This window comes from Macaca fascicularis, chromosome 1 (assembly GCF_037993035.2).
Source record: "Macaca fascicularis isolate 582-1 chromosome 1, T2T-MFA8v1.1".
NCBI lineage: Eukaryota > Metazoa > Chordata > Mammalia > Primates > Cercopithecidae > Macaca > Macaca fascicularis.
In genome coordinates, this window is record NC_088375.1 from 140384157 (window position 1) to 140396286 (window position 12130).

At 45.8% G+C, this 12130-nt stretch overlaps 1 protein-coding gene, 1 long non-coding RNA gene and 1 pseudogene across 4 annotated transcripts in view; 1 reads left to right on the forward strand and 2 right to left on the reverse strand.

The window, feature by feature from the left end:
* ABCA4 (ATP binding cassette subfamily A member 4) overlaps window positions 1-12130 on the forward strand; it is a 128961-nt gene that overhangs the window by 77897 nt on the left and 38934 nt on the right. For both annotated transcript variants that reach the window (XM_045382934.2, NM_001319343.1), the window contains 6 exon segments: window positions 31-168; window positions 1529-1722; window positions 3414-3498; window positions 6187-6392; window positions 6751-6799; window positions 11453-11718. In XM_045382934.2, the coding sequence (XP_045238869.2) occupies window positions 31-168; window positions 1529-1722; window positions 3414-3498; window positions 6187-6392; window positions 6751-6799; window positions 11453-11718 (938 nt within the window).
* Window positions 2338-2840, reverse strand: LOC102135113 (large ribosomal subunit protein eL21-like; annotated as a pseudogene).
* LOC135964482 (uncharacterized) lies at window positions 5447-6273 on the reverse strand. Of its 2 annotated transcripts, none has more exons than XR_010576987.2 (3): window positions 6133-6273; window positions 5679-5770; window positions 5447-5581 (listed from the first exon to the last, which is right to left on the reverse strand). It is a non-coding gene; the product is annotated as an uncharacterized lncRNA (long non-coding RNA). The 2 variants fall into 2 exon arrangements; XR_012417577.1 differs by having other exon boundaries at window positions 5475-5581; window positions 5719-5770.

A 12130-nucleotide genomic window follows, 5' to 3' on the forward strand; every position in this document is an offset into this window, starting at 1 on the left:
TTAACTCTCCCATCCTTCTTGTGCCTCCAGGTGGCATGCAGAGAAAGCTGTCAGTCGCCATTGCCTTTGTGGGAGATGCCAAGGTGGTGATTCTGGACGAACCCACCTCTGGGGTGGACCCTTACTCAAGACGCTCGATCTGGGACCTGCTCCTGAAGTATCGCTCAGGTAACAGCCACTGCTCAGTCTCCTGGGCTCTCACTGTGGCTCTACCTGTGGTCCCCACTCTCTCACCTGGCATAGATGAGTACAGGAACCACCATGGCTACACTTAGAAGGGGGTTTGTCAGTGACTTGGTGAATCTAAGTTCCAACTAAAGCCCCCTGAGGTTTTTAAAAACATAAACAGGGAATCATTGATGAGGCAACCTACTTCCGAAAATATTTCAGAAAATTCTCTCGACCTGCAGCCCTTCTGTCTGGAATGATGGATGCTACTCTAGGTGAAAGTCCTCTCTGGCCATGGGGACCCAGGTCACCTGCAAACATACCTAGAAGCTCCATAGCTGTCAGATGACCACTTAGGACCAGTGTGAAGGTGACGTGGTGGGTATTCGGTGCTCCAGAGGATGGCCGCAGATGGAAGTGGCTCCTCTGTCATGGCACCTCTCAGACAAGGGGCTCAGATTGGAAGACACAGCAGGCAGAGCTGAGTGCCCATAGAGGTTAATAGCATGGTTCAACCCCATGATTGAGCCAGAGCTTTCCCCTCACTCTACTCACACAGCATTGCCCTGTGCCTTTCTCTGAGGGTTTGTCATCCTGGAATCTTCATTGCTGTTTTCTTCTTCAAATTTTTTTTTTTTTTTTTTTTTTTTTTTTTTTTTTTTTTTTTGAGACAGAGTCTCGCTCTGTCGCCCAGGCTGGAGTGCAGTGGTATGATCTCCACTCACTGCAAGCTCTGCCTCCCAGGTTCACACCATTCTCCTGCCTCAGCCTCCCGAGTAGCTGGGACTACAGGCGCCTGCCACCACGCCCGGCTAATGGTTTTTGTATTTTTGGTAGAGATGGGGTTTCACCGTGTTAGCCAGGATGGTCTTGATCTCCTGACCTCAGATGATCTGCCCACCTCGGATTCCCAAAGTGCTGGGATTACAGGCGTGAGCCACCGCATCTGGCCTGCTGTTTCCTTTTAATGACATCTCCAGTTAGGGAGAGTATGCACGTCTGTGTTCTTTATGAAGATTATAAATCCAAAGCTTAATGACCCAGAAAATGTACGTATGAAACTCACTAGATGCTGACCATAATACATAAGCCCCTAATATGGAGATTTATTTGAATCAGGTCCTATGCTGGATGCAGAGACACTGTGTGTGGCAATGCCTTACAGTGTGTAGGATGCTATGAAATGTTAGTTATTATTGTCCTAATATCCTGGAATTTGCTGCTGAATTAGTTCCCTTGGATTTTTTTTAGTTAACTCCTGATTTTTGTAACTATGTAGCCAGGAAATTGCTGTACACCCTTTACCAACCACACCTAACCCAGGGCAGGGCTGGTGATTGCCCTGGCCCCTACCTTGCAGGCAGAACCATCATCATGTCAACTCACCATATGGACGAGGCCGACCTCCTTGGGGATCGCATTGCCATCATTGCCCAGGGAAGGCTCTACTGCTCAGGCACCCCGCTTTTCCTGAAGAACTGCTTTGGCACGGGCTTGTACTTAACCTTGGTGCGCAAGATGAAAAACATCCAGAGCCAAAGGAAAGGCAGTGAGGTAGGTGTCTGCCCAGGGAAGGACCCTGGCCTGGGTGAGAAGGAGCACACAGCACGGGGCTACCACTCCAGACAGGGCTACTCACACAGGCTCTCGTCATCAGAATCGGTGTCTTTGTTCTGGGACCATTTGCAGAAGATTTCGATGAACATATTCTGAAGCCTCCTCCTACAGAGATGCTTTAGCCAAAATGAAACAACTAGCTTTAAATGGTCTGCAATTATTACATGCCAGATTACACACCAGGATCCCAAGCTTCAGATGTGGTTTGGTGTAACGTAGAAGTGAGTGTCTTATTTTGTAAGGTTAGGCTGTTTTAAGAGCAATTGGTTAAACTTCGTTCTTTTTTCATTTCAACATTCATATTCCCTAATTAAACCTGAATTTCAGTGGTAAGTGAAGGCTAAGAGGAGGCCTCCTTGGGTGCTATAACATAAAAATGATGAAGCCAAAATATACCAACCAACGGAGACCACTTCAGCATATCAGGAGACCCAGTTTTATGTCTGTGCTGCCAAGTGGACAAACTGTGTCATCCTAGGCAAATTATTTAGTTCCTCCTTATTTTTTTTCCAGTCCAGAGGTCTTTTTTTTTTTTTTTTTTTTTTTTTAACACCTAGTATGCCATGAATTCACAGGGAATAGGTTCCAGCAGCTCAGGCTCCTTCCCATTGGTTCTCACAAAGTGTGCTTCTCTGGGTGGAGCAGGCTGGCGCTTCAGTGGAACCCAGGTACCTTTCTCTTTGGCTTCTTTCTTTTTCTGATCATTTTCCTTCACGCGTTTCAGGAAGCCATCTCGGCTCTTAGAGTGCTTAATGTGCTCAATACGCACATTAATTCTCTTGGCAAGAATCTTGCCCTTAACATGTTTGTTTACAACAATGCCAACAGCATGCTGGGTAACATTGTAGACTCTTCCAGTTTTGCCATGGTAACACTTGTGGGGCATTCCTTTTTGAACAGTACCCATTCCCTTGATGTCTACACCTTTCTTATAGATTCACATATACGTGGCCAAAGGAACAACTCCATGTTTTCTAAAAGGCCTAGAGAACATATATCGGCTGCCTCTCCTCTTTCCCTTTGTGTTCATCATTTTGGCGAATTACTGGAAGGTGGCGGTTCTGGCTGAAAGGCCCTCCTTATTTTTTTTTTTTTTTTTTTTTCTTCTTCACATGTTAAATGAAGCTGATGACCTCTGCTTCTGCTTCTTAGGGATGTGAAGATAAATGAGATAAAGTATTATAAATGTGCTCTGGGCTTCTTAAGAACAGGCATCGCTCACATTCAAATGGTCACGAATATGACATGGCAACATTATTTATGCCTCTGGTTTAAGTGTCTGGCTGCTGCTGGGGTTTCCTGTTTCCATCCACAGCGAGGGAAGCGCAGAATGTCTCCCACAGGCAGAACCTACAGCTGCCACATAATTGAAGACAAGCCAAAGGGACCCTTGGAGGTTCTGCTGCTCTCTGTGCGTGACTCACACACTCTAGGATAAAATCAAGCGACTACACCCTCAGAATACTCAGATGAATTAACAGATTAAACAGTGAAGAAAAAAATGTGTTGACTACACTTGGCAGTGAGAAATAAATAAAGCAGGCAGTGACAGCAGCCAGCATCAGGGAGAGGCTGTCAGTGAAGGGATGTGTATCTTGTCAGTCATCCCGTCCATCTGTCTGTTGCAGGGGACCTGCAGCTGCGCGTCTAAGAGTTTCTCCACCACTTGTCCAGCCCACGTCGATGACCTAACTCCAGAACAAGTCCTGGATGGTAAGGACTGGACGGGCCATACTTGGGTTCCTGTCTGGCAGCCATCTCCCACTATTGCTGGGTGTGTCCTGTTGTGATGCATTTTAATGGGAGCAAAGAGAACACTGCGTACTTCTCAAGGTCACGCAGTTGTTCTTTCGCTTTGAGCTTCTTTCTCCTCGTCCACCTTCCTTCATTCCCAAAGGGATTTTAAAAGTCATGCACCTAAGGGCCCTCTCCCTTTAATTAGGAATACACTCGGCTCTTACCCTTAGTAAGCCTTCATTCCTGGGGTCTCCCTGCCCTGGCTCCAGGCCACATTCCTTAGTCTGGGGAGAGCTTCTTTTACATGTGTGACATGGCGCCCTCTAGTGGAAGCATGGTGATGCACGGCTCTTCCAGTGAACTTGTGGAGTCAGATTGCATGTGTGGATGGCAAGTCTGGAAATAGCATACACTCCTATTACACTCCTGATTCTCCCCTCAGCTTCCCAACTTCCCAGTGAGTCTCCCTTTAATTAGGATGCACTGAAGCTCTCAGGGGTGCCCCCATCTCCAGGGAGCTGCAGTAGAGAGGCTATCCCCTCTCTAAGTGAGAGAACATGTGAGAAGCAGATTCCCACACAGGAGCAAAACTAAACTTATGTACTGATACAAGTTAATGAATGGGGAAAGTATCTGCTTATCAAAGAAAAAGCAAATTTTTCTATTTAGCACAAACTTTTTCTAAATGTTAAGAATTTACTGACTGAAGTCTGGTGAAGCAAGAGAACCGGACAATATTTGTGTCGTCCGATCATTACAACTGGAGGGAACATGCCCGGAGAGCCGTCGTCACGGTTCATGCACCTGCCTTCTCTTTACACTGAGAGACCCTGTGAGGAACAGAAAACATCTTTTTAGGATGACACTTCCGGGTCTTCCTCCTAGCCTGCCTTCCTGTGGTTATCTATCGCCCCACTCTCTGAATCTTGGTCAAGAAGTTTATATTTGTTTTAAATTAATACTAATATGTTAAGTTACTGTGATTTGCCAAAACTGGCTTGGAAACAAGGCCTGAGTGGCTGAATGATTCTTTTTTTTTTTTCAATTACTTTATTTCTAAATGAAGATTTTCTTTGTATAGAATCGGGATGCCGTGAATGGTGGGAAATGCAGTCCATAGTTGGGCCTCAAATAAGACAGGGAAAATCATTTAATCCTCAGTTAGCTCCTTGAAAGTCTTTTCACTCAAACACACCCACACACCACACACACACTCACGGACCTCCCTCCCAGATGCCCAAAGCCCTGCTGACCTACAGAGCTACTTCTGGAAAGGCTGACACATGCCTAAGACACAATTCCTGGGAATCCAGCAGCTTTGGGTTCAATTTCCTTCCTAAGAGAACAATGAACATGACCCCTGGAGAGCGATTAGGGCAGAGCTGCTTCCGTAACGTAAAGGACTCTCCAGCCTCCGTATGAAGTCACCCCAGAGCTAAAGACAATCAAGTCCAACTTGCAGATTTGACATAAAGCAAGACTTCCAATCCAGCTAGGCAGAAGGATTTTGGTTGAAAGCCATGAAATCCCTTCATATGGATCATTTTTTAAACAACAATAAAAGAAAAGAACCTACTGGGTGTCCTCAAGTCTGAGAGCTGCTTTCTGAGAGTTGTGTTTTGAGTCCTGGAATCCCTCTCCCTTTGACCTGCCTCTCAAGACAATGTGTGAGAGAACTCTCTCTTCAAGTGTATGCAAGTGAGGTTTTTACAGTTAGATTTTTAATTTTAAGGTAATACACACTTGTACACAAAATTCAATTCTGAATGCATACATGTGTCAGATAAACAGTTGATACCTGACACTTGTTCACAGTCCATGATATGCACCCCATATCCTACCCCCTCCCCCAGCTTCTCCCCATGGCTTCTCAACCCCCCTCTGCATTTCCTGTGAGCTGAGGATTCAGTTTTGTTTGTGGAGGCAGGTGCAATCCCAAGAGAAACTGTGCAGTCTTCTGAGAAGTTAGAGCAGGCACGGGTGTGTGATTTAGGGAAGGCGCTTCTCACTCAGCTTGGTCACCGGTTCCAGGTTTGTGTCTTGGGCAAGTCCCCCATAGCTGAGGACAGACCAGAAAAATGAAAACGACTTTGACTTAGCCCTCAAGTTTTCAGTGAATGAGAATGAAAGACAACCATAACTAAGAGATTTCTTACCGAGATGATGTAAATGACAACAATAGCAGCCAGCACTCACCTAGGTGCCAGGTGTTTCTCTAACTGCTTTGTGCAGTTTAACTCATCCGGTCCTCAAAAACAACAATGAAGTGGATACCATTATTTTCCCCTTTTCACAGATGAGGAAACTCGAGTGTGACCCACCCAATGTAACATAGCTTGAGGGGACAGAACGTTTGGTTGAACAGAGGAGGAACTGGCACAGGAAAGTTGCATGACTGCACCCCCCGCCTCGCCCCCAGGTTGCACAGCTGGCTAGTGGGGAGGACTCTGCTTCCATTTCCCTCTGCCTCTCAATGGTGATCTCAGGGCCAACTAAGCTAAAAACAGACTTGATGGAGCATCAGTCCTCTGAAAGAGTCACTGCCGAGATACAAAATGCCTCTTCCTCAAAGGGGAGGTGGAGAGGAGTAGGAAACCTGGGTAACCTCACCATCTTCCAGGTTCTGGAAAACAGAGCTGGCATCAGTCTTTTTTCTTGTCCTAGGGGATGTAAATGAGCTGATGGATGTAGTTCTCCACCATGTTCCAGAGGCAAAGCTGGTGGAGTGCATTGGTCAAGAACTTATCTTCCTTCTTCCAAATAAGAATTTCAAGCACAGAGCATATGCTAGCCTTTTCAGAGAGCTGGAGGAAACGCTGGCTGACCTTGGTCTCAGCAGTTTTGGAATTTCTGACACTCCCCTGGAAGAGGTAAAGTAGAGATTCCAGCTGGTTTCTGTCAAGTGCCAGAAGTGGTGGTTCCTTGAAAAAGTCTAACGTTAGAGCAAAGTTGTGTAAAAGCAAAAAGCCATCATTCCTCACCCAAGCATAGCAACTATCTTTATTTTTGGCATACTTCCCGCTTCTCTGTATGCATACATATTTTATGTAGTTGTGGTTACTGTGTGCTTACGTTTTTGCATTTATAGAAGACGATGTTCTTAGATAAAGAGTCATAATGGGTTTTCTTCCCATTATGAAGCAATACCAAACAAAACGGAGCTTGGGTTAGATTTTTCTGAGAGTAGGAATGACTAAATAAAATTCTCTCTTTTTTTCTTCTTGACAGATTTTTCTGAAGGTCACGGAGGATTCTGATTCAGGACCTCTGTTTACGGGTATGGTGCTGGAGACTGTGGCTTGTCCCCTTCCTCTCCCCCCTCCCAAGTTCTATCTTGAAAGTCTAAGGGGCTGGGTGCGGTGGCTCATGCCTGTAATCCCAGCAATTTGAGAGGCTGATGCAGATGGATCACCTGAGTTCGAGACCAGCCTGGCCACATGGTGAAACCCCGTTTCTACTAAAAATACAAAAGTTAGCTGGGCATGGTGGCGCGCACCTGTAATCCCAGCTACTCAGTAGGCTGAGACAGGAGAATCGCTTGAACCTGGGAGGCAGAGGTTGCAGTGAGCAGAGATTGTGCCACTACACTGCAGCCTGGGTGACAAGAGCAAAATCCGTCTCAAAAAAAAAAAAAAAAAAAAGTCTAAGGAAAAAGTTATGAAACAACAAAGAAGGCAAATATTCCTCCATAGTATCTGACTCCCCAGTAGTCGGCACTTTGCATCCTAGATGGCTTTGAGTGACAAAGGAATAACAGACTGAGTTAGGTCTGGGTGGGGACACTTTGGATGAATGAGGATTCTTATGGAGGTCAGCTTGGTAGCTCCGTCCCTCAGCTTCTCATGCTGGGTCCCCAGTCCCTTGTTCCTGCCACATCATCTTCCTCATCTCCTCCTGTCATCTCCAGCAGGCCTCTGATCCATCCCTGTCTGCATGAGTGACAGCTGGCAGAGTCCTTAGCGTTTATTAAACACAACTCAGATGCCAGTCTCCTGGCCCCTTTGAGATCAACATAAAATCATTTTGAACCCTTATTTAGTGGTCTATGGGCTTTGAAAACATGGGGACCAAAATTCCTGTGGATTCTAGAAGTCTCCCTTCTACATGTGTCAGCCTGGGCACCAACTAGCTCCTTCCATAAACTTTTAACAAACCCACAGCCACACAAAGCATCTGTGAGTGTAGCAGAGTTTACGGTAGAGGGTGGAGGGTGGGGAGATAGACATGTGACAGGGTTACCTGCCACACAAACAGAAACTACTCCTGATAGAACACGAGGCGTCCATCCACACTGTAAAATCCTCCCCTGGTGCAGGCAAAGCTTTGCAGCGATTTTCCTTTGCTGCCCCTGGGTTCCTAACACCTCCTAAACCGCGAGTTACCTCCTTCTTCTCAGTGTGGCATATTTCAATGTTTTCCTGTTGGAGTGTTTCCTCTTTATGGGGATTCTGGAATCAGCTCTTAAGATAACTTGGTTTTCATCTTTCTTCATAAGTGATCCCAAATATCTATCTACTATGCCTAGAACTACCAATGGACACATATACCAGCCCAGATAGGCTTCAGCCCATCCCAGTACGTCACATGGTGGCCAAAAGATGTAGTCATCCTGGCAGAGTGGGGGTGGAGCAGGAAGCAGTTCTCTCCAGGAGGCAGGAGCAGTTCACCACATAGCCCAAGTTTCTTTCAAGCTCTGCTGACACAGAAGTTGAATAATCTCAGCTCACCCAAAGTCAAAGACTTATATTAACCAAGACCAGAATGAAAATATGCTAATTTATATCAGAAGCTTTGCTGGATTCAAGAGTTAGGGCCTTGTACCTGTGCCGAATATTCCATCTTGATAAATAGGCCCTCTCAGAATAAATTACACATCAGAGGACTGTTTAGTCAGCATAAGCGTAGAACAGGATATTCCAAAGATACAGTCAAGGGGAGTGGGTAAGAGTGTAGCTTCTGGAGTGAGGCCGACCAAACATCAAACCTGAACTTCATAATTTGCAAACTTACTGGCTTTGGGTAAGTACTTAGCCTCTTTGTACCTGTTTCCCCATCTGCAAAATGGAGATAATAATAGCATCTACTTGTAGCATTGTTGAGAGGATTAAATGAGTTGATGCTTGCCAAGTTATAAAACAGTATACGATCGCTGATTAAAAATTAGCAACTCTAGACTCAAGGTTTACAAACCATCTTTTACCTCAAAGCACTTAACATCCACTGTCTTATCTGATTATCACTGTAATCTCATGAAGCGGGTAGGGCAGGGGTCTGCTGCCTCTGCGGGAACTGAGCTCACAGGTTGGAGGGTTTGCCTAAAGTCACCCAGGCCGCTGGGTCTCACTCTCTGGTCTTGGCTCTCAAATCTGGGATGCTCAATGCCACACTCTCAGCCACTCTTCAGAGGGCTAAGTACATTTATTTTGAATTAACTCAGTCTTAGAGGATGTCACTTTCTGACCTTGTCTCCAGAGTTTAAAGGAACCTGTAGCTGTGCATTGGGGTCACACATTGCGTGGCATGGACAGGGTCTGTGGCTGACTGCCACGGTTACTACTTGAGACCGTCATTACAGCAGTTACTACTGTTACTGCCTGAGAACATCATACAAGACTGAACGAAGGAATGAACATAGAAATGATAACAAATCTTTTAAGGAAAGGCTAGCATCGGGAAGAAGAGAAGAAGAAAAGGTCTTCCTGCTTCTAGTGAGTAAAGGCAACCCCCTAAGCTTCTGCAGCCCGTCGTTATTTACTGGGTAACAAGAGCAAGGCGCAGGAGGTAACGATTGGTCAGCTGCTTAATTGATCACAGGTTCCTATTGTTACTGACAGGTTTCAATTATGCCTAATCATCAGAAACATTTGTGCAGCCTCCAACAAGGGTCAATGCCTCCTCTGAAGGGGTGGCTCACAGTCAGTAACTAGAAAGCAGCAGATAACCAGGGACAAACTGGCGATTCTGAATAGGCCTGGAACCCTTAGCTCTGGCTATGTCAGTGGGCTCCAGTCAGGATGGAGCCTTCAGGGAGAGATCAAAGCTCGGAGGTTTGAGATGATATCAGCCAGCAAAAAGGAGGGGCAGCAGGGATCCTCCCAGAGGGAGGGCCAGCCATAGCAGACATCAAATCTGAGCCCAGATCAGGAGAAGGAGCCGGCAGAACTGGGGCTCTGGCACCGAGAACCGGCAGAACTTCGCCCCTCTGATTGCAGGTACCAGGGCTGGGGCTGCCACCCGGCCTTCGCATTCCCAGGCCTGGCACATCATAGGTAAATGTAGTTGAAAGGATGACTGAGCTGACCCAATTCCCTTTACAACTGTCCTTGTCCTGGGGGGCTTGAGGAGGGTTAAGAAAGCAGCTAGGGACCAACGAAGTGTCCTCTAGGCTCTCTGTGTCCAGCAATAGTTGTTTGGCAAATGAGCATTAATCAGTGACTATAAACTATAGCTTCAACATAACCGACAATTTGCAATGGTTTCTAGAGCATGCTCCCATGTGTTATCTCATTTAATTTTCAAAACAATCCTGTGAAATGTTCCTTTTTTTTTTTTTTTTTGAGATATTGTTTCGCTCTGTCACCCAGGCTGGAGTACAGTGGCCCGATCATAGCTCACTGCAGCCTTGACCTCCTGGGCCAAGGGGTCCTCCCACCTCCACCTCCCAAGTAGCTGGGACTACAGGCCCACACCACCGTGCCTGGCTAATTCCTATTTTAATTGTTTGTGGAGACGGGGTCTCCCTATGTTGTACAGGCTGATCTGAAACTCCTGGGCTCAAGCAATCCTCCCAGCTTGGCCTCCCAAAGTGCTGGGATTACAGGCATGAGCCACCATGCCTAACCTCACTTTCATTTTACAGATGAGGAGTCTGAGAAAACTAAGATTTAGGCAGATTGAGTCACTTCCCCAAATTTATGTATCTTATAAGAATTCATATTCAAACCTCAGTCCCCGAACTCTTAGTTCATTAATTTTTTACCACTTCTCAGTATTCTCTAAGAATTCAGAAAGAACCACATTGACTCTGATTTTTCATTTGTTTAAGTGCACAGGTAATAGTTGAATGTATTTTGTTGTTTAAAACTTCATATAATACACAAAAGGCAAAAGTCTCACTTCTCACTTCCTCCCCCCTTTCTATCCAATTCTCCTCCCCAGCTTCTGCTGACAGTCGGCGGGCATTCTTTTAGAGTTTTACAGTTATGTGTGTGTGTGTACATAAGATGTCAGTTTTTGTTTGTGTACGATACATGAATTTTAAACATAAATGTGAATGTGTTACACATATTGACCTGCACCTTAGTTTTTTTGTGTGTTTGTTTTGTTTTGTGCTGTGCTGTTTGAGAGGGAGTCTTGCTCTGTTACCCAGGCTGGAGTGCAGTGGTGCAGTCTCGGCTTGTGTAACCTCTGCCTCCTGGGTTCAAGTGATTCTCCTGCCTCAGCCTCCTGAGTAGCTGGGATTACAGGTGCCTGCCACCATGCCTGGCTAATTTTTGTATTTTTGTAGAGAGGGGGTTTCACTATGTAGGTCAAGCTGGTCTCGAACTCCTGACCTCAAATGATGCACCCGCCTCAGGTCCTGAAGTGCTGGGATTACAGGTATGAGCCACCGTGCCCAGCCAGTTTTTTTTTAATTAACTAAGTTACATATTTTAAACCTCTCCATGTCAATGCTTTTAGAGCTATTTCGTTCTCTTTAATGTTCATAGAGAATTTTAAGGCAATTTCAGGTGAATCTATATAATTTCTCTGTATAAGTAATTTACACTGGAAAGTAGACTTTTATAAAGATGATTAAGCTACCAGCCTGGTATTTCATTGCTGACTTAAATGAAGAGAAAAACCAATGCTGTAAGGAAAAAAAAAATGGCATTAGAGATCCAGACCTCACAGGCATCTTCCAAATTATTAATTCAATCTCCCAAAACAGGCGGCGCTCAGCAGAAAAGAGAAAACATCAACCCCCAACACCCCTGCTTGGGTCCCAGAGAGAAGGCCGGACAGACACCCCAGGACTCCAATGTCTGCTCCCCTGGGGCTCCAGCTGCTCACCCAGAGGGCCAGCCTCCCCCAGAGCCAGAGTGCCCAGGCCCACAGCTCAACACAGGGGCACAGCTGGTCCTCCAGCACGTGCAGGCGCTGCTGGTCAAGCGATTCCAACACACCATCCGCAGTCACAAGGACTTCCTGGCACAGGTACTGTTGTCGGTCGGTGTTTAGCTGAGCTCAGTGGCTCCCCTCCCAGCCTTCCCCTCCTCTCCTGAGTGTTCCTGCACACGTGGGTTCTAATTCAGCGAGGAGCACCCTCTTTAGATTCTGCCGGCTTTGTTTCCCGCTTTCCAAACCCTTATTTTGATTCTTGGTAACATGAATCTTCTTTGTAAGTTGGACCTCCCTTAGCAAAGAAAATAGAGTAATAGTGAAAATGTTAATATTGTTTTTATTTTTACAGTGAGGGGTAAAGTCATGTTTTCATTCATTGTTGCAGTGACCCTACATATCAAAGTCATTGTCTTCTTTTTTCTTTTAATGTTTTTTTAATTTAGAAAAAGAAGCTCTGGTTCAAAGAACAGCGAGTCATATGACTCACTCTTTGAACTGCCCTTCG